General features: G+C 38.8%; 1 protein-coding gene across 1 annotated transcript in view; it reads left to right on the plus strand.

Moving 5' to 3' along the window:
• NAALADL2 (N-acetylated alpha-linked acidic dipeptidase like 2) overlaps positions 1–22,425 on the plus strand; it is a 416,276-nt gene that overhangs the window by 212,314 nt on the left and 181,537 nt on the right. Inside the window, exon 5 of the mRNA XM_053986839.1 lies at positions 21,227–21,497. Within this exon, the coding sequence (XP_053842814.1) occupies positions 21,227–21,497 (271 nt within the window). The remainder of the gene's footprint in view (positions 1–21,226; positions 21,498–22,425) is intronic.

The following is a 22,425-nucleotide window of genomic DNA, read 5'->3' on the forward strand; positions in this document are numbered from 1 at the left end:
GAGCATTCTCTGGGAACTCACAGTCAATAATTACGGCTCACCTAATGGTTGTATTATGCCTTGAGGTGTTTCTGACTCTTCTGCAAAAAAAAAAAAAAATCTGTGGGTTTGTTTTTGTTTTTTTTTTTTTTTGTTTTTTTTTTTTTTTTTTTTTTTGTGTTTTTTTTTTGTTTTGTTTTTTTTTTTTTTTTTTTTGGGTTTTTTTTTGTTTTTTTTTTTTTGTTTTTTTGTTGGTTTTTTTTTTTTTTTTTGGTCAGGTAAATGGATATTTTTGTTAAGCACCTAAACACATAAACACATCATTCCTTCTTAAATGTTACCTATCTGCTCTTCACAATATATTTATTAAAGGGGGGGGGGAAGCTTTTATCCATAATTTTTTGTGATACTTTTGCATAAATGGGAGGTTTAATTGGGTGGAGCGGGCAAAGAGCACAAGTTTCTTGTGGTGGCAGATGTGACATCTCCTGGGCACGGGGCACCTGCCGTGGCCTTTGCACCACTTGCAGCAGCGCTGACCAGGCCACTGGAAGCCTTGGAGATGCCTCCTTCACAGAAAACTTCTGGTCTCGTGTCACAAGGATGTTTTGCCCCTTGTAGACTCCACTATTGGTTTTCAGTCACGCAAAACCTTTTCATGTTTGTTGAATCTTTCAGAGCCAAAGCTGGACTTATCCTGGAAGCTGTTGATCCATGTAGCTCTTGCAATTACTTCTTTCCAGAACTTAGTTATTTCAGGCTTTATTAATGATACTGGTGTTGCTATTTCCCTCTGCTTTCGCTTGAATTGCAAATCATGTAGAACCATAATTTAATACAGAACTTTATTTAATGAAACAAACCTTTTTTTATTGCTGACCTGTACTGTGCTATTCCTTTAATAAGCAGCTGTACCCTTTTGAATTTGTAGTGATTGGTTTATTACTGCTTGTTTTAAAAAGGCAGCAAATATATCTTCATATTCCATTTAAACTCAGCTTACATTCAAACAGATTACTTAAAAAGCAAATAAGAAGTTACTGCATATTCAGCTCATGCAATGAGTGCACAAAGTCCAAGAGACTGCTTTTTTTGACAGAAATAACCATTAGACACTCATTTGAAATTTTCTTTAAACTATTTCCTTTTATCAATACACATCAGATTTTTGTGGATTTCAGAGGGACTTGGTTTTACTTTTCAGTTGATAACATAATTGCTAAACTACCTTTGGTGATCAATAAACCTGAAAATGAGAAATCTTTTCTCTCCTTTTCCTGCCTTTAGCCACATTGGCGTTACTAATTAAAAAAAAAAAATCTAACCAAAACAAAATACTTATTTTAATGAATCAGCTGTATTCATGTGAACAACTGGGAAAATTATCAGCAGAACACATGTATAATAATGAGTTGATGTGCTGTCGTTGTAATATGGAAATTTGACGTCAACATGGTGTGGATAAGACCTGGCTAGGTTGTTGCATATCTTCTTCCAGTTTTAATCCTTACCTCTTTGTGTGGATGTACATAAGAATATTATTTTCTTCTGGTTTTAGTGTTAATAACGTTTTAAATGAGTACAGTTATTTAAAACTTTTTTAAAATTTTCTTTTTCCAATATTTAATCAGTGGCATTGAATGTGTCATATTGGCAGCTTTAGAAAATTACAGCCTCTGTGAAAGTTCTCTGAAAATGCTTATTCCAGGTAAAATTCTTGCTTTTCTCTGGAAGACCTCCTAGTCACCCCGAGGGTTTTGGTCATCTTTTTCCCCCTGCTTCTTGACTGACTTCTGATGATGCTTTTGTGAACTTCATGGGCAGCAAAAGTAATTTTGTGCTGAATTGAGAGAGCCATGCTTTTTGAAACTTTTTGATGACATACAGATATTCCTAAATTCTTACTTCACTCTCAGTTTACTCTGGAGCAATTATTAACACTTTTGGTAGACTTTGTGAATTCAGTGTGGGGTTTTGGGTGCATCATTTTTTTCCCAGGTGTGTTTTTCGGTTTGTGTGCTGGTGATACTGAATTGAGATGAGGAGCACTGGAACTCACAGCTGTTAGAATGGTAACAGATGTTGATTGTTCAGCTCCTCTTGGATCTCCTGGGTTTGGAAGTTGGAGTCTGGATTTAGCTGGAGTGTCAGACAGGAAGACACTAATTGCACCAAATCCAGGAAGAAGGACTGTGTGTATCAGAGCTTTGATGTGACTGACCTTGATTTCCAAGTGATTCTGGGAGTGAGTGGAAATGATGGTTTTCCATTATTTTTCTGCTCAGGGAAAAGCTGATAGAAATTTTGAAAAATTACATTTTGGAGGGTAAAAGGGTGGTTAATAAATACCTTTTTAATAATACTCAGTTGTTATTTCCATTTCAGTTTTTGACTGAAATTGAGGCTTTTGCCCACCTTTTGGATCTGTACTGACTGACTCACACATTCTGACTACATAAAATTCACTGGGCTCATAGTTTGTATTTAGTGGAAAAGTCACAATGGAAACATTCATATAAAGGGAAGAAAAGTTTTGTTTCTTCTGGCTGCAGGGTCCTTGGGCTTGCTGAGCTGCAGTTGTGTGGATCTGTGGTGGCGATATGCTGTCAGCACAGGTGTCATAAAAAGTGAGGCCAAACCTGTCAGACACACACGTTGAGGATATATCTGCCTTTGAAACTATCAGTCTGGAGGAGGCTGATAAGACAACCAAAAGTAATCTTGAGTTGAGAAAAGAGAGAGAGAATAGCAGGATTTAAGCTGATAGGGGAGAGGTGAGGTAAACAAGAAAGGAAAGCTTGGGGATGACAGGTTTGTACTTTTGGTGTTAATAAATAACATCCCACCTCACACAGCAACATCTCTCCTGGTAATCCCATAGTGGCATTCCAGGAGCCCAGTCTGCTCCTGTGTGGCTTTGTCCCTCTTGGTGGCTTTTTGTTCTGCTGGCAGCCTGCTCTCTGGGAAAGGGAAGCAAGGAGTGGGAATTTGGGTCACCCCTCTTGCTGCCTCACCTTGGGTGTGAGGCTCATCTCTTCCCTGCCTTTCCAAAGGGAAGAGATGCCAGAAGACAGGCTGATCGTGTCCTCAGCAGGCACCAGCATATGATGGTGGTCAGGGAAACCAAACTATCATTGGTGCCATGTCTTGATCTGTCCCTGACTTTCTTCAGACTGCCCAGCCCTGGCGCTGGGGGGATAGTTTGAGTCTCAGCTGTAGGGACAGTGATATGTGTGACCTCAGCACCAGGATCTCCAAACGACAGGATTTCCTTGGCTGTTCCTTGCAGATCCTCACCCTCCATCATGGCTGGGATGTGTGATGCTCACCTAAGGCATGTTTGGGGTTTTGGGCAGGGCATCAGGTTGTTTTGTTTTACTGATTGATTTCTATATTTTCTTCCCTACTCCTTACTTACTGCTCAGAGTATTTCTCTTACATTTCCATTTACTGGGTAGTGATGAGTCACTGTCTAGTGCTGTCCTATCACACCTGTTAAAAAATTACACCTGTTTCTTGTAGATAAGGCAAGAAACAAATTACTCTGGGGTGCCTTTCTCTGACACTTCATTTGTCTTCCAGACTGTGCAAGGGTAGTTACCTTCATGCCAAAATTAATTATGGGCAACTCTGGAATTCTTAATCTGTCAGAAGAAACAGCAGAAGAAAACATTTTATTCAGTTCCAAAGACTGGGTGAATAAGAAAGAGATGGGAGTTTTCCAGACAGAAATAAAAGTTTCCTCATCCCTATTTTCAGCTGATTCTGAGTTCTCACTGAAGTAATAATTTTTGCTTTCATCAGAATTGCTTTCCTGTGTCTTAAATTAGCAGGAACACGCTATAGCAGATGGCTGAAGAGTTAAACTGTTTTCCCTGTCTCTGCAGTAACAATGCTTACAGCAGAGCTGTACACTCCTTCCCTTGCCCTCTGTTTCAAGAAAGAAATGCCTTTTGAAAGAATAAATCTTGCATTGGCTGGCTATCATCTCCTAATCTAAAGACTGTAACTGGTAACTACATAAATTACTGTTATATTCTCAGCACAGTTTCAATTGAATGACTTTATTCCTCATAAAACCACTGCTGTATGGCTTTTCCACCAGGAACGGCGTGCGAGGGACTGCTCGCTGTGTCCTCGTGCTGCTGGCCCAAATACTCCCTCCAGTCTCAGTGCAGACAGTAACTTTAAACTGTATTTATTTGTTTGGAATGAGTCAAGAGCCACAGCAAGGGTTGTGGCTTTCCCTGCTCATTCCCCTGCGAGTGCCACATGATGTGCCCTCCATCTGGTGGCAGGAATACAGTGAGAAAGAGAACTAAGAATGCATTTACAGAGAAAAGTAAAAGCCTTTCATTGACTGTTGATTTAACAAGGTAATATCCTTGCAGTCAGAAATTAAATTGTTAGCCTAGGGGTTTTCCAGAATAGGCTTGTTTAGAATAGTTTTCTTTATATTATAGCAAGCGAGAGAGGTTTATCCATCTCTTATTATATCCTTTTCCTCCCCTCAGTGTAAATCAAAGGAGGGTTTGCAGTGCTCCAGACCCTGTTGGTTTTCTCCTCTCTTTACAGAAACACAGCTCCTGTGGTGTGGCATGCAGCAGCTGTCCAGCAAGCATGAGGTGTAGGGGAATAAAACATTATTCCAAATACTGCTTTTATTTTCACTGAGCTCACACTGGGGAGTGCAGCCATTCCTGGCAGCATCCAAAGCCCTGTGTGTATTGAATGTGTTCTTGTGGCTCTATGCTCTGAGCTGCCACCAGGAAAGGGACCCCAAAGGCAGCAGAGCTGGCAGTGAGTGACATTGCTGTTGGGACCCTGCAGGTGTGGCCCCAAAGCTGCACATCACTGGCAGTGCAGGCAAGCAGCTGAGCAAACACACACGAGACCATGTCCCTGTGTGGCTGTCTCACCACTTTAGCTTTTGTTTTTAATATTGCACAAAGCAGTATTGTCAACACCACAAGGCAAAATGATTCATCTGCTTTCTATTGTTACTTGCTCAAGCAAAGTAATTATATCTAAGTAGGAATACTTTTTAATTTGTTATCTGACTGCTGAGCGTTCTTGGTTAATTTCTGTTTCGTTCTCCTTTGTAATCCTAACAGCTAAAATATTTTTTAATAGAAGCTGAAAATCTGTTCAGCTTCACTGTTACAGTATTCCAGGAGCTAAGACTTGAGCCTAAATGCAAAACAGATTTGCATGGCTGGAAACTTCTTATTTGTTGCTGTAGGCACTTCTATAGGAATTTGGGAATAAAGCTGGGGGAAAAGGCTCCACTGTGAACCATGCATGACATTTCAAACACTATTTGCTTGTCTGAGTAATATCCTATAAAAATCTTGCTGATAGCTGGTCACATTGCACTGATATGCCTAAAATGAGAGTTGGTAATACACAATGGGATCTTGGCAGCATGTTGTGCCTTTTGCTTTCTCTCCTCCAGCTTCTGTTTCTGAAATTGCTTTAAGCTGTATTTTATTTGTTTGAAGCACCGACTGGACCTTTTTTGTGGATGTACTAAACTTGTGCTGGGTATTGTAAGGAATAAAAGCATTGATACAATCAAGGATCCCAAAACCCTTCTGAATGTTTCAGTTACCCCTCCTTCCTAAGTGGGCCTGGAGTAGGAGATGGAAAAAAAAATACAGTGTTAAAATTCTTGTGTTATTGATAGTCTCCCACTCTCAAAAATAAGAAATTACATGTTGACTCATTGTGATTATATGTGTGATGCCACATTAACAATGCACTCATTAGATGACAACTGCAACCTTTCATTTTATTAATATTTCTAATGATACAGTTGGCAGAAATTATCTAATAATGCAACCTGTTATAATATGAAATCCTTGATTGGATGTGGGTAATCAGATTAAGTTCACCTGTTGGTGTATTTCAGGTTCTTTAAAGCTTTCGATGTAAGTGGCTTCTATGGTTTTGGGTGTATTCTTTTTCTTTTTTTAGTTATGTAAGGAAGATGTCTGAGAATTCAGTAGTTGTCACTGAGGGAGGCTACTTAGAAGAAAATGTTTTGTACATCAGTAATCCATCTGGTTTTGGAACGTGGGCAAAATACTGGTTAGGTTGCTTAATAGAATTTTTTACATTAATGGTTTGTAAATATATATTTTGGTAGAAACTAGTGTCTCTGAATGGATCACTTCCTGTGAGTACTGCAAAAGAATTACAGTTGGTTTTGCATTAGAAGATTTTTGAAGCATATGGCAGTAAAGCAGTAATTTCTGGAAGCATTTGATGGGGTTTTGTACTGTGAATGTCTCTGTCACATTATGCAACTGATGAGTGTGAAGATAGTATGTAAAATGCCTTTGATTAATTTAAACTTTACCCTTTGTGTGGTACCATAACTTTGGGGACTTCAATACAGGGGCACAGCTTTGCTCTGTAATTAACCCAGAGAGACAGAGTTCAATGTATGGGAGGTGATCCTGTAATTTTGTCATGTTAGGAGCTTACATTAAGTTTTTGACCTTGTTAAATACTGGATTTTTTTTAATTTGATTTTTTTTTTTAAATATATTTTTACTGAAAATTCCTCTGTAATCATCTAAGAGCAGCTGAAAAGCTGTTGTGGGTCTCTCTGCCAGGCTGTGGTGAATGAGGCTGGAGCAGCCTGGGCTAGCTGAGTCTCCTGGGGTTTGTGCTGCAGCTGGCAGGAGACAAGTGGAGCTGCAGCTACAAGTGTTCAGGGGCAGAGAAAGCAGGTTGTGTTCCAAACATCTTGCTGTCATCAAGGGTTGCATTGAAATCTTCTGGTGTTCTGCAATCTGCCTTAAACAGGAAAATAGCAGCAGCAGATGAAGCAGGTGTCAGGCTCCTTCCAGTCCCAGCAGCTGATGCTTGTGCACACATGTGCATGGATTACCAGTTATTCCTGGGGGTTTATATATATTCTCTATATCTCCCTGACTTCTGAACTAAGAAAATGCACTTGTGAAAATTAGTTTTTGCAATTCTACATTCATACAAGACACTTGCACATTAATAGGAAGAAAAGTAGGTATTTTCCTCTTGCAGTCAGTCTGGTTTGGGTTTTCTCCTTAATCTGGCAGCATGTGCAAACCTGTATGTTAACAGCCATTATGTCATGCATCATTGTTCTGGAATACAAATGGATAGAAACAGGGTGCCTTTGACTGCCTTTAAATACAGTTTATGCCTTTTCATTTGCCAATGCAGATGTATCTGTGTATTTTAAAAGCAGATCTTGGCTATTGGAAGCTGATTCAATTTTAGGATATCATCTACTTCATTACACACAGACCACTTGGTCTCATTTCGTGTCGTCTCCTGGCTATTTACTGAGTTTTTAACCTGGTTATTGGAGTCCTGCAGTTTATTTTATCTTATTAATAGCACTGCTTTACAAAGGTCAGGCCCATTCAGCTAGAAGGTTTTGATGTGTTGGTTTCATTTCAGGAAACAGAATAGCCACTGCCTGAAAAATGCTGGAAGAGGACTCGTGTTGGATTACAATTAGTTTCAGGAAGCAGACTTGCTGCACAAAAATATTTTTCTATCTAGTGGATTAGCTCAATTAACAAATATCTAGTTTTTAAATTGTGTAAATAATCCCCCCAGACTGTGCTGGATGAGGTGGGTTTACTGTTCCATCAGCAGAGCTGAACAAACAGGAATTTTCAGATGGAGGCAGAGGGGTAGGGAAGGGCTTGGGACAAGGGTCCCTTTAGGTGGGTGAGTTTATTGGGTGGGTTTGCAGGACTGATAAGGCAGCAGATGTTGGAAGGCAGAGCATTTGGGCTCTTGAGACTTAGGGCTGAGACCTGAGTGGGCAGAAGAGGATGAACCATTTGGGGACTGTCTTGTCCTTAGCCTGATGCTATGGACTTGCCAGTGTCCCATGGGAAAATGTTCTAACTGAGGAGGAAATAATCTCAACTGTACTTAAGTCTTTATTAAAACTCCTGTGTAGGTGACCTAATTTTCAGTGCTCATCATTTTTAATTCAAGATTTTATTTATTTATATGTCTAAATACGGATCTGAGATTCTAATGTTAATCATCCATTAAAAAAAGTATAAAGAGATCTTGGCTGTGGCTAATGTGATTAATTGAGTCTTTCCAGTTGCTGAGAGGTAGACTAAATGCATAGCTAGAGAGGGTAATTTTGTTGATGATTTAAGAAATGCATCCTAGCAATGTAGTGTATAGTAAGCTATAAAGCTGTTGTTGTCTTCATATAAATGTGTCATTAAATCACATTTCTTAATATTAGTGTCCAAGGTGAACAGAAGATGATGCAGAGCAGGATTATTCTCATTTTCCATCTCTCAGCTCTCTAAATATTCACATCTGCCTTTATAACAGAATTATACAAAATCTTATAATGACTTCCCCCCCCCCGCCCTCCCAAAAAAACCCCTAACAATCCAAACCTTAAATAAGCTGGTATTTGATCCTCCAAAAGAAAGGTGCTGTATTGCACATGAAGACTATGAGTATATATTGTTAAATAAAATTTAGGACCTGATTATTGATGTAGAAAAAGGTTTTACCCAAACTATACAAATTTGTACCTCGTGCTAGCCTAGAGACCAACCTGTGGGCACAGACTGCCAAGTCACCTCGGGTGACATCACTTTTATCTAAAACTTTAAAATCTGAATACAACGTGGGAAAACACTTCCAGCAGCTAGGCTATTCCTCTCCCCACTCACCATCTGGATGTTGTGAGTAAATTATTTTTATAAGCCAGTGCTTCTGGAGTGTTTCTCTTGTGATATGCAGGATGAAAGGCTGGGGGAGGCATACGTGGTCCAGCTCCCCTGTCAAGTTGAATTCTTTCTTTCTTTCTTTCTTTCTCCACTCAAGGTGTGTTTGGCTCATCAGTTGTTTTTTCAGTCCCAAGGCTCAAATGCATTATGTTATTTGTTTGCTGATCCTGTCAGCTCAGCACACAGAGGAGTGTGTTACAGGGGAATAGGGGGCTGGAGCTGACAGGGGACATTTCAGGAGTGAAATGTGCTAATGCAGGAGAGCAGATGTGAAGCCATCAAAGGCTGGGGTAACCAAAGGACAGTTTGCAGTGGGAAGGGGAGGATGGTGAGGAGAAGTGCTAGAAAAGCTCCCATGAATGGAAAAAAACGTGTGTGACACGAGGTGACTCTCCTCCACACCCACATCCCAAAGCAAATCACAAAACCTCAGAAAGAAGAGAAGGTACAGGCAGGGTTTGACACTCTTGACATAGTGCAGAGCACTGAGAAAGATTCAGAAGCAAACTTTATCCTAATTCACAGTGACTGGCACATATTTGGGTGACTGGAACCTTTTTGTGCTCCCTCCCTGTGTACCCAGACTCTGCATTGATACAGCATTTCCACTGATTGCTAAGGAAATTTACTGTTTCAAACAGTCTGTAGAAAAGATGATCCCACATGCAATTCCAAAGAGAAGTCTTTTCACTTTCCTAAATCCTGTTGGTGCTCTGAAAGATATTGCTTACATAAATATCTCAGCTAATATTGTATTTTGTTGACAAAACTATTAACTTCACCAAAAATATGCTTAGCATCTTCCCTTGGTGCTGTTACAATGATTAAAAAAAAAAAAAAAAGTTTCTAAGGCTTAACCACATGTGATACTTGTTTTAATTGGAGATCAGATGTAATAAAATCCACTATTTGTTTCATTTAGTATTGCATGCACTTCCAAATTGTATTTTCTTCAGTAGCAAGACTCACAATAATGCACTTCTCCTCCTTTTTGCCTTCTAACATACCCCAAGTTGCTCAGGTCTAATGGTGATTGTTGCTTATAGAGTGAAGGTTTAATGCAAAGTAATTTGCAGAAGCATCTAACCAAAATTCAGAAGTGAATGCTGTCCTAGTTGTCCTTGTGTCTGCTCTGTAAGAAGCTGAAGGAGTTGATCTACATTCAGGCATCTATATTTTGGTTTACAAGGAGCTTCCTTGCTTATGGTTTTAACTGTGGTCAGGACAGAGCTTGCACTTGCTGCAGGGGTCAGGTGTGTCTGCTCTGTGGCAGTGGAGTTCTGGACGCTGCTTGTGAGAAAGTTTGCAGCCAGCAGAAAATGTGCAGAAAGAAAAGCCTGCAATGATTCTTCATTAAACAGAACAACTACTTCAAAATAACATCCACATATGGATTTGCACTTGTGCAATTCCAGTCAGTTCATTAAAGTAAATGTGTGTAAAATCCATAAGTGGCTGTTTCAGTGTGCTACTCTAAGAAATGTGCAGGAATTGCTGAGTCTTTCACTGTCCTGTGTTTCTCTTTCTGGCAGAATTCTGCCTGCAGTGAAAGTGCCAGTGAACAGGCACAATATGGGCTGTAAATCTGAATCACTTTGGGGGTCAGTGGAGGGAGGAGTTGAAGAAGGGACATGATATCTATTAGGCAGCAGTGAAACACTCACTGGGTTCCTGCATTTGCTAAGGTAGATTTGTTTTCTGAAGGTTTCCAATAAAACAGAAAAATTAAATTTATCATCAGTTTTCCCAAAACACAGACTTTACAGATACCTCTGTTGTAGTGCCTATTGCTTCAGCTATAGCTACAATTTTCCAAATTTTTTTTCTTTTTTCTTTTTTTTTTTCCCTGTTCATACAGTTTTAATTGTGGCTACACTGGAAAAGTTCTGGTTTGACATTTTATTTGTCCCCTGCTTAAAAAATCTGATGCTGCTCTGATTCAGCTTGATTGAATATATTTAGACTTTGAACCCCTTACTGTTTTTTTTTCATTGTGATATTTATCCTTTTTATATGTCAGTGAGTGTGTCATATGTGTTAATGTCACAGATTTTTAAGAAACATGGGGGTGAAATGTTGTGTCTGCATAGTTCACATGGGTAGTTTGTTACCAAGAATAGAGTAGTCATGTCATGCTAATAACAAATAGACCATCTGCCTCCCACAATTCCTCCAGCTACTTGATAGCTTAATAGATGACTTTGTCTTCATAGCAGATATAAGAAGCAGTGCAGCATGGCCACAAGAATATTTTTTTTTCTGCAGTGGGGATAACTTGACTGTGTTCTGTATATGAATGCCCAGTAAAAACCTGCTCAACTGATGAATCTCTGAATCCTGTTTTGTGTCCTCATGTCTGCCTGTGACTTCTTAACACACCACATCAAGAGCAAACTCAGACTCATATTTGCAGAAAGCGAGACAAAAAAAAAATACAAATGTACAGACGTTTTCTGTTGTTATCTAACAATTCTGTTTGTTTGTGGGTTTTTTTTTGTTTGTTTGTTTTTGGTGGTTTTTTTTTTTTTTTTTTTTTTGTTTTTTTGTTTTTTTTTGTTTTTTTTTTTTGTTTTTTTTTTTTTTTTTTTTTGTGTTTTTTTTTTTTTTCCTGAAGATTTAATTGACCTTGCAGCTTTGGACTAGAGCACTTTTACTGTCTAGCAACAGCCACCCCACTCTTACCTTTGGGTTGAACCATCATGGCACTACAGCATCCATCTGTCCTGGCAGTGAGCAGTTCAGGTGATTGTACATCAGATTGTGCTGAATTGGGGGATATTTTTCAACCTGGATTCCAATTCCTGAACATCTGCATATTGCTGTTGTCTTGGTCTTTTTTTTTTTTGTGCTCTTTTCACTTAAAAACAGGCTTTGAAATTTTTGTTAGAGCATACGAGAGGCTGAAAGTGAGTTAGGCTAAGTGTTCTCGGGACACTTTGTGAAGTTTATTTTATTTTCAGCTAGAGAAGGGCCAGAAGTCTGAGGGAAGTCTGCAGTGGACTAGGAAATGTAGGCAAATAGATGGCTTTTGGGGAAGTGAGGTACTCTTGGACATGCCAGTGTCAACAGGGAATGTTGCATACAAAATGTGCCAAAGGAAGAGGTGGAGAAGGAGCATGTCAGGTCCCTTTCCTATCACTTCTCTAGGAATCTCTGGCCTGTGGCACCTACATTTTGCCATGTACACCCAAGTGTTACAAGTGTGCCCCTCAGGGATGTGTGGACTTTACTGCTGGGAAGAGATGACGTGGGTAGATCAACCTTAGAAGGGACAGAAAGGACCTTTTTGTGTGGACCTGAAGTGGACTGTGCAGATGATTATTTGCTGTACTGAGAGCAAGCCTACTGGATTCTCATTGCAAATGGAGTGATGATTTTGGAATCCAAACCTCTGATCAACCCCAGACTTGACATCAGTAGAGGCTTAGAAATGACCGAGCAAATACTTTGAATTTTGCCTACTTTAAAAAGTTTATGCTTCTGGTGTCCACACTGGTGTACAGTGAAATCTGGTGTGGGGCAGATAGAACAGTTCTGGAAGTCTAGCATTTAAGCTTAGTTGTCTTTTTGGGAACTTTTTAGTTTGAGCTGGGGGGGCAGGTGAATGCATTTTTAACAGTGGATTCTCAGCACTTTGAAAGTCTTTTATAAAGTTCATGGAGATGTATTCAGGACATTCCCTCTTGAAGCAAATGAGTGATGGAATGATGAGGCCCCTCTGAGGTCAGCAGAACTGAAAGAGTCAATGAACTTACTGCAGAGGTACAGAGCTGAAATCAAAATAAAGGGCAGGAGAAGGATAATAATTGAATTTTATGGAGGCAGACGATAATTGGATACTCATCCTTCATTTTCAGTGCAAATGGCATATTCAGAATGGCCTTTCCTTGGACTTCTGCTTCAAGAGGAGTAGAGACAGGCTGGAAAGGGGCCAGAAGAGGTGAGGGAGGGCAGTTGGAGATTTCAGGAGCAGTAGCTCTTAGGAAATGGATGAAAAGACTGAAGAAATTTGATTTTAAGACAAGATCAGTTGAGGGAAGGCCATGAGAGCAATCCTTATGTATGTAAAAAAAAAAAAAAACCTTGCAGAGAGAAAAAGATTAGTCTGTTCTCAACATGAGTGGGGGAAAGGAGGAAGTGCAGTGTGTCTAAATACAGCAGGGTGATTATTTAGGATGGACAAGAGGTTTATATCTTTGGAAAAGGGCAGGAAAACCAATGCCTGGAGTGGCAGTGGGGTGAGCTGAGCCTGCCTGAAACCAAATGATCTCCTGTGGCCTCTTCCCGAGCCTGTCTTTTTAAGATTTTATGCTTGCTCCTTTGGAGAGAGCTTTTAGTTTATCCACAAGCAGTTGGATTCGTGGTGCAGTGTAAATAACTCCAGGACAGTGTTTTGGTTATCAGTGCTGATTTTCTCAGCTGTATATTAGAACTGAAGGGTCACTTGGAAGCTGTCAGTGTTTTCAGATAAAAACAAATGCATCTGAAACACAGTTCAACTGGTGAGATGGGGATTATCAGAACTAAGCCATGTGATATGGCATTTCTGATAACACTCTGCTTACATAAGCATGTGGAGATGGTATTTTACCCTTTCTCTCTTTTTTTTTTCTCCTTCTAATCTGCAGTTTTCATTTTAACCAATAGATGCTACAGAACTTTTAAATATTTTTATAAAATATCCAAGCTGACATATCAGCTAGGAATCTTTGCAGTTCTCTTAGAATTGTATTGGTAAATTAACATATGCTGATAAAAAAATGAGGCTGATAACAGGAAGGTTACATGGCATCCATCATCTTGTGGCTGTCTTAGATTTTTCTGTATATAAGGTTAACTTCTTAAAATTCATGAAAGAAATTCAAGTTTTTTATATTATTTTCAAATTCTAAAAATTTAACATTTATTTGGGGACTTACCTAATTCAAAAGAATCCTCAATCTTTAAATAATAGGTAGCTTTTATAAGCAGTGCTAAGTTGTGGTTTTGGTTGGGGTTTGTTTGTTTGTTTGTTTTGTGGTTTTTCATTGGGTTTTGTGGTTTGGTTTGATTTTTGGGGGGGGGAGTGGGTTAGCATGCCCTGTTTAATTCCTTCTTGTCCTTTGAGAACTGGGGTATTATTTAAAAGTTAAATCATACAGTTCCAATAAAGATGTCCAATGCCATCAGAATGACACATTCAATGTAATTACTGTAGAGTTCACAGTGTAATCTAATGATTGGCAATTGAAAGGAATAAAATACTGCCAGTTGAGCAGTGTTGAGATTTTTTTTTTTTTTTCATCTGCAGATTTCCTGTATAAAAAGCAAGGTTTCAAGGGGTTTGTTTTGTTTTTTTTTTTTTTTTTTTTGATCAATAGGTTTTCTGTATGGAAAAAAGAACCATCCAGTGCTATTCACATCCACACAGAAATGGTCTCTTGCTGGAAGTAAACCTAATTGTCTCCGACAGTAAAAGGAACCACTTGGACTTGATTATGCAGCTGGTCACATTTTATTGAGACACTGACATATTCCCTGTGGTCTGGGAAGAAAAGAAGATTATGTGGTTGTGAAGTTTTGCTGGGTCAGTGCTCTGCCAGTGAATGCAGGGTTATATGCAAACATTTCAAGGTGAGGGATTGTCTTCTCCCGTCCTCCTTCCGCTGTGGCTCGACATCGCCCTCGGCGCTGTAACCTGCTGGAAAATGCAGGGCACAGCTGTTTGGAGCTGCTGCTTCCCTTGCATTAGGAGAAAATAGAGTAAAACCCTTCATTAAATAGTTAGATCTATAAGCTTTGAATAAAATTATCTATTCCCTTTGCTGTATATAAAACAGAGGCTAAGATATCCTTGCATGCCCAAAATAAAGGTTTAGGTTAAAGCATGCAGCTTGTTTAAAATGTTTTAGATGGAATTGTACAAAGATACAGTTTGTGATGTTATGCATGCACACAGTCATCTGTACTATAGAGGAAAACCTGTCTCTTGTGACTGAAATTTAGCAACTGTGAAAGATAATAAGAAAACTGTAGTTATGGGCATGCAAGTGATTGTGAAAGATAATGGCATAATTTTGAGAGATCATCTTTCAAACAAGAGTTCCTTTACTAATAATAAAAGAGGTTTCCTATGTAGGTATCTTCATTGTGTACATATTTTGAAAGAACTTTTTTTTTTACCAACACCTCATCTGTTGAAAGCCATTTATTGTAGTAAATAGAATAAATGTATGAGGAGTAGATCAGTCCAGTTAGTGGCAAGCATTTGAAGTTTTGTGTTAGGAAGGTCTCCTTGCTTTGCTAAAAGGAAAGTGTGTCATTCTTGTAACCAAAGGGAACAGTGGAACATGTCAGTGACCTTCTTTAGAGCTGAAGTACACAATGTAAAAGTTATTTTATCTCTCTTCTTTCTGTGGAATTTAGTCTTAGGATCTTGAAATAGTCCATTTAAAGGAACTGGAGCTGTCATTCTCCATGTTAAGTGTTCTGTGGTTAATTTACTGTTCTTAAAGTTGATAGTGATAACCATCTGTGGGTTGTTGGGTTTGTTTGTTTGTTTGTTTGTTTTGTTTTATTTCTTTGATAACTGAAGCCACAAGTGTAAATAGCCAATCTGGTTTCTGCTCCTAGCTCTGTCTCTGCCTACCTGTCCCCCCTTGAGTGATTTGCTTTTCTCCTATTGACCCTCTAATGTTCTGAAGTATTTGGAAGATTTGGATGCTGGCTAAATGTCACATAGCTGACATCCAGATCTCTTAAAAAGCTTTGGAAAGCTCACCTATGGCCAGTTCATGACTTTGCAATGCTTAGTGTAGGGGAACAAAGAATTGGTTGTTTTCCAATAAACTGTGGAGTCAGAGAGTGAGAGAATCAGTCATTTTTCAATGCCTTCCACCATCTGCCTTGAATGTAAGTTTGGCTTGCATCAAGATGTTGGAAAGTGAGAATTGAACTGTCCCCATGAGTTTTATTTAAAAGGTATAAAAGGCATTTGACTGATGTGATGGGTAGGAGCAATAAACTTGGTAGTCCTGTAGTGAAAAACCATAAATGTACAAAACAGCTAAGCTTGGGAGCCAGCAGGGGCTGAGATCTGAGAGTGTTCTCCAATCCCATGGCAAAGAACTTCTCAGGAAAACGAGAGGTTTGCCCTGGAGCAGTTCTGCATGAATTTATGCTACGACAGGAGAAGATACATATGGTCAGGTACCCCTGTGAAAGTCTAATACCCAGGTGGACTTAAACACAGTGCAAAAATGCTATAAAGTTTTGTTTAAAAGTATTTCTCTGTTTTTTCTCATAGTATGACTTTCTAAAGAGAGAGCTTATGACACTTTTACTGGAAATACCTGAAAGCCACAGTGCACATAATGTTTTTTAAAAAATTAAAATCACAAAGTGCTTTTTTTTTTGCTAGAGAACTGCACAACCAAATCTAGAGCTGACATTCTGTTTTCTGACATTCCATATTTTTTATGATTTCATGAATTGAATTTATTCTGTCTATGAGAAGTAAAAGCTGCCATAAATCACAGTCCTTTTTGTTAAAAGCATGAATTGTACTTCTTTATGTTAAGCATGTTAAAATGTCTATTGTAAAATATGTATAATTTCTGGTGCAGCTCTGTAAATATTCCCTTAGATAGTAAAAGCAGCAAATTGTTACCCAAGAATGAGCAGGGGTTAATTGTTATTATTATTATTATTAGAAATATGCCCAGAGTACCCAGAATGTATGAAGACTGATGGTAGATGTGACAGAGGACATTTCATAGATCAGCTTTCTGCAGCAGATGCTGGTGACCTTGCAATGTAACCTGAAGAACCTGAGGTGCTTCAGGATCCTGTGTGCACCTCTTTGTAGCGTGAGCATGTTTCTCTCACCTCCTGATAAATATTTATCCTCTCTTGGACCTGAATTTATTTATTTCTGTATTTTGGGAGCAGCAAATTTGTGGCCATCAGTTCAGACCATGGGAAATCCAAGCAGGCAGGTTGGAGACCAGCCCAGTGGAGTGCCCTAATTAACAGGAACATGTAATTAAAATTGAAGCAGATGTGGCTTGGGCAGGTGGTATTTCCTGAGCGTTTCCTGTGTGTGCACACTGTGTGTGATGGACACAAATAACTCCTCTTTCTGCAAGTGTGGGAAATGCTGGTGCATCTGCTGAGCAGTTGGTGTGTGCGGGTACCGCAGCTCGGCTCTTAATGGACTGAAATGAGCTCTGAAATCCTCAAAAGATGAAAACATCTTTAAAACTCAGCCTGGACAAAGTTTGAGTTTTTAAAAAAAAAGGTATTTGCATGAGAGGCTATAAATGTAATAGCCCCATGTGATGCATTTCCTGCATTCTTTTGTGATTATCTGCTGCTAGTTACTGTTGGGAGCATCGTGTTAGACAGGAGAGAACTTTGATCTGATGCAGCTTTACAAAATATGAGCAGTCATTGCAACTCACAGGATCTTAGAGCAGCTACTCAGCTGAAAAATTGATCTGTAAAAATTCCAAAATGGCACTTGTTTTTAGCTCCTATCTAAAATTACAGTAGTTGATTTGTGAACAATTTCGGTGAACTGGAAGAAAACTGTGGAAATTTACAGTCGAAATATGGGAATAAGGCACTTAAATATCTAGCTCTGCAAAACTGGAATTCAGGTTATTTTTTCTTACTCAGCTAGGAGGTGTAGGCCAGTTCCCCATACTCAATACAGGTGGTAAATTTGAAAATAAAAAAACTAACCAAACCAACCACACTTGAAGTTTTACGTAATTGCCGGGAATTTTTGTCCCTGTAGATTTTTCAGATTGGATCTGTAGAATCCTTCTGCAATTCCAAATTTTTTTTCATGGGGTTTTATAGTAATTTAATAGGATTATCTGAGAAGTAATTGTATTATACAGTTAAATTATTCCATCCCTTGGTTGTTAGAGTGACCTGTTGTAACTTTTCAGTATCTGTTGGGTGGTGTTTCAGTGTCCCAGCTGGCTTATTTGCTTGTTCTCTCCTTTGGCAAGCTGTGTCAAAAAATGCTGTTGTAGCAAATGGCTTTCCATTAAGGCACGGCAGGTCTGTGTTCCCCATGGTTACCAAATTGAAAATGAAATTTGTATATTTTGTGTGTGTGTTCATTTATCTTTTATAATCATCTGGTGAAGAATAGCCTTTTGATGCTGTAGAGGCTGCAGAACCCCTGGCTTTATTACAGATTTATTTACAACATCTTTAAAATTCTTCTAGGTTTAGGACTTTCAATCTTCAGCAGTCGTGATTTTTCATCACATCAAAGTGGGAAATCTCTACCTCATTTGAGTGAAGTAGGGTGAACTTCATGGGTTTTAAGTGCAATTTTACCTGTTTTTTTTCTGAGTTCAGGAACTGAGCCTTTTGAGATGGAGGAGAATGCTCAAGAACTGAGTTTATGTCCTGTTCTGATGTACATTAGTTCCATACTGATCTGTATTAGAAAGGAAAGATCAGGAATTTATGCAAATCTCTGAGAGCATCCTATAAAGGCACAGGAGTGTTCAGACTGGCATTTTTACATTTATTAGTGTTGATTCTGACTTGAGACCAAATCTTCAGTCTGTGGTGGCTCCACTTCACTGGATTATGTAAATTTACAGCAACAGAGATGTGCCCATAAACTTTGTGGTTATTCCCACTAACCTGAAAAAATGCCTGAATAAAGTATCTTTCTAATGTGACCAAAGGGAGTCAAAAATTTGGCTGAAGTTATCAGAGGGAGTGCTGTAAATGGAAATTGGCAGTTGCATTGGTATTGATTCCCTCTGAGCATGCAGCTGCTTGGGGAACTGAGAACATCCTCACCCTGAGGGGCTGCTCCTCCCCACTGCTGAAATCCTCCTGCTGGGAGTCCCTGAGCCCTGCCAGTTCTAGAAGTAAATAATTTGTACATGTGAAAAGAAGGATTGTGAAGTTCATGTGAAGTGTTGATATTTTTCAGGCTGAACTGCCAAACTTGACAATTTTCTGAATTTGACTGGATTTAGGAAATACTGGTTTTGTGTATTTTACTTGTTGTGCAATTAGTATATGAACAAAATAATGAGTTCAGTTACCTCTGACTTTAAGTTCATGCAGTCAGCATCAAAAGCAAATGCAAGTCAGCTATTATAATAAGTCTGGAAAAAAATCTTTCTGGTGGTGTACATAAGAGTTATCAAAGTAGTCTAATATGTGCTGATTTATTGTAAAATAATGTATGCTCGTAATTTGCAATTTGATTTTAACATGCTATAAAGACATTATGGAATAAATACTGAGTGGGATCATTTCTGAAACTTAATCAGATATGTTGTCACAAAAGTTTCAAAGACATGCTGATTTAATTATGAAGTGGAAAATAACTTCTATTAGTAAGGGAGCAATTTGCTTATTGTATCTTCTTCTTTCAGTGCTTAATTCCTTTTATTGTGACTGAATACTTCTGGTTACAATGTACCATAACCCTATTGGCCTGGGATAAGTTCCTTTAATTATTTATTCTATTAATGTTTCTATCACCTGAGGGCAATGCAGATATTCCATTAATGATTGTGTTAATCAAACAACTTTCTGTATTTCTGCACTGCCCAAGTTTATGTCATTACATTAGCAGGCACAGGAGATGAAATTGGGAACTTGTAATATACTGCAGATTGGATTAAGTCATCTGTGTGGTGTAGACTGCTTGAAGACTTATTTTAGATAATTTAAAAACATTAAATCTGCAAGACAGTTATTGTTCCTGACAGGATCCCTGAAGTCCCAACATAAGGCCAGTGTTGTAAATATTTTGAACTTTGTGTGTGAACAGCCTCACTGGAGCAATGCAGCCTGGGATACAACATATTGCTTTGAACGAATGCATTTTATAAAAACCACATTTATACAAAAATATGTTTGTTCTAAAAAAAGCCTTTTGCATGTTGGAATAATCATTCCGCCCATGTAATGTGATGGTGGGCATTAGGCATTTCAATGGAGTGTGTCATTTTTGAGCCATTTCTAGGTGTAATGCGTGTTATAATTTTACTTTCTGCCCTTTTAAGGCCTTGATGTTGTCTAGGCAGTATATGTTCATTTTTCAAATGTTTGGCCACAAGATGGGTGGAGAAGGGAGCCCTTGTTCTTGACTTCCATCATAAGCTTTGCTTGCTGGGGCTCTCCTGGGGGCAGTGCAGACCTTTCTGGAAGTAGGGCCAGTGCCTTTAGCAGGAGCTTCCCACCTGCAACACTGCAGCTGGTTTTGGATATTGCAGGGATACCTGGAAAGCACCTGGTGGGATATTCAGATTCATATTGCTTGCTTAAAAATGCTATATGTTATTCAACTGTTTATTTTTGATGTGTGCAAGACAGCCAGGGTGGTTTTTGAAGGACCTTAAAGCAGTTAGGTTTAGTGGTCTTTCTGTGAAGAGAAGGTTGTGGCCAAGACTTTCAGGCAGTGTCAATATCTCTGTGCTTGGAAATAATACATCTGTGATCCTTGATCTTCTTTTCAGTCCTGAGAGCTTCATAGACACACAAAAAAATCCCCAAAAAAACCCAACTTCATATAATTCATATAATTCGGCAAATATTCCATAAGCTTTTTATGCTGCATGTGGTTAGTGCTTTTTATTTGAGTAATAAATTTTATTTCTGTCCTTCTTTGCTTACGTGACTGCTTGCCTGCATAAGTAGGGGAAAACTTCATTTGCTCCTTCAGCAAGCCCATCCTCTGAAATTATCATGGCAATAGTTTCAGCATCTGGAATCCTTTGGCATGTGCTGGGGAGCAGGGTGGTCCTTTGGTCCCTTTGTCCTGTGGCCCACGTGCCAGCCAGTGTTGAAAGTGATACAAGCCCAGACCAGCCTGTCTGAGTTCTCACTGACCCATCAGTGGATACTGCCAAAATAATTCCCATGTTTGCCTTTTATGCTGGCCAAGCTGGTGGCTCAGGTAATCCTTCAGTGCAGGTAGGAAATGTGAAGAACTTGCTGACAGTGAGCACATCATTTGGGATAACAGTTCCATTCTGCTTAGGAAATTTGCTTTCCGTGATGAATTTAAGCCAAACGTGTAATTGTAACTATATAATTGTAACTAATTTCCAGCATCATGCCCTTCCTGACATCCTTGAGATGTTACTTCAGATTGGCTTCTTCGCGTTTAAAGATTGATTCAATTTATGCTCTTTTAGAAATTTGATAAGCAAATGATGTGTAAATTTTGAAACAGTTACTGTGATAATTTCTGTGGGATTCTTTATTTAATTTGGGTATGTTTCCTAGACATACATTTTTTCTTATTTTTATTTCCCCAAAAGCAGTTGCCTTTGTCTTGTACTTGGTAAGAAAATATTTGGAAAAAAATGAAAGTCGTAATTTTTTTTTGCATATTTGATGATAGGTTTTTAATAAAGCCATGCACTGATGCATACTAAGGTACAAGAGTCCTGATGGGAAATAAGCTAAACCTGTGTTTACTTGTGTGGGTTTTTTTTCCCCAGAGATTTGTTAGAGCTCCCCAGAGAAGATGATGCAGAGCTTGCAATGAAAATCCTGGGTCAGTGGCGTTCCCAAGGCCTGGAAGATGTCCGGCTGGTGAATTACTCCGTTCTGCTTGACCTGCCAGGCCCTTCTTCAAACACAGTAACTCTGCAGAACAGTGGGGAATGCTTTTATCCAAGTGGACAACGGTGCAGCAGAGACCCCAAAACACTTGACAGCCAAGACCTCCTGTACTCGTACGCAGCTTATTCTGCCAAAGGAACTCTTGAGGTAACGTGGCCATTTGTCTCTGTCACTTGTGGTGAAATAGTTAGGAAATAACAGCTTTTGCTGAACCTGACTGGAAAATCACACATAGAATCACAGAATTATTTAGGTAGGAAAAGATCATCAAGTCCAATTGAAAATATGCTGAAATGCCCAGCCTTAAAATAAGCATATTTATGTGAATTATGATACGTACTTATCTTAATTAACCTTACAACCTTATATATATATATGAATACTTCATAGGAGATAGAAATAGATATACACTCACATATATCTATATGAATGTCATTACATAATGTCTGTAATTTTTTTTGTTAAGTATCTGTGTTTATGAACTGGCACATTTTGCTTGTGTGTAATATCTGGAAGCTGTGTCTAGAGTTTCACTTTATCCTTGCTGGTATATGAGTGCTACTACTTTTAGGGATGCGTGTAGGAAGGATAAGATGAGGCTGGTGGGAGTGCTGGGCTAATACCTGGAGCCTCTGAATTATGGCTGTGGATCTCACATAGTTTCTTCTGTGACAATTCAGTTGACACATCTGCTCTGTTTCCTCTTGAAAACACCGATTTGTACTTTTATCTTACTGCAGTTACTCTAGGATGTTTTGTCAGCAAAAAGATTCTACCTATTTGGATTTGTTACTTGCCAAGTGAAATAAGATCTTGGATTATCTTGTTTTTTCCTGTGTACTGTCTTCACTGTCTGTTTTTCTTTAGCTTCTGACTAAATTTTTTGAGAGCTCACAAAGGGGCTATCATTTCTATTTACCTTCCTAGCTGAGATAGTGTAAATCTTAAAAAATATTTCTGAAATATAAAAATTGCAATTTCACTGCTAACTGCATTATTGTTGTCTTCCTCCTTTTAAAAATATCATATTACTCCACTGATGCTGGGGGATTTCTGTCTTGGCTTCTGTCCTGTT

Source organism: Vidua macroura, chromosome 10 (genome assembly GCF_024509145.1).
Source record: "Vidua macroura isolate BioBank_ID:100142 chromosome 10, ASM2450914v1, whole genome shotgun sequence".
Classification (NCBI taxonomy): domain Eukaryota; kingdom Metazoa; phylum Chordata; class Aves; order Passeriformes; family Viduidae; genus Vidua; species Vidua macroura.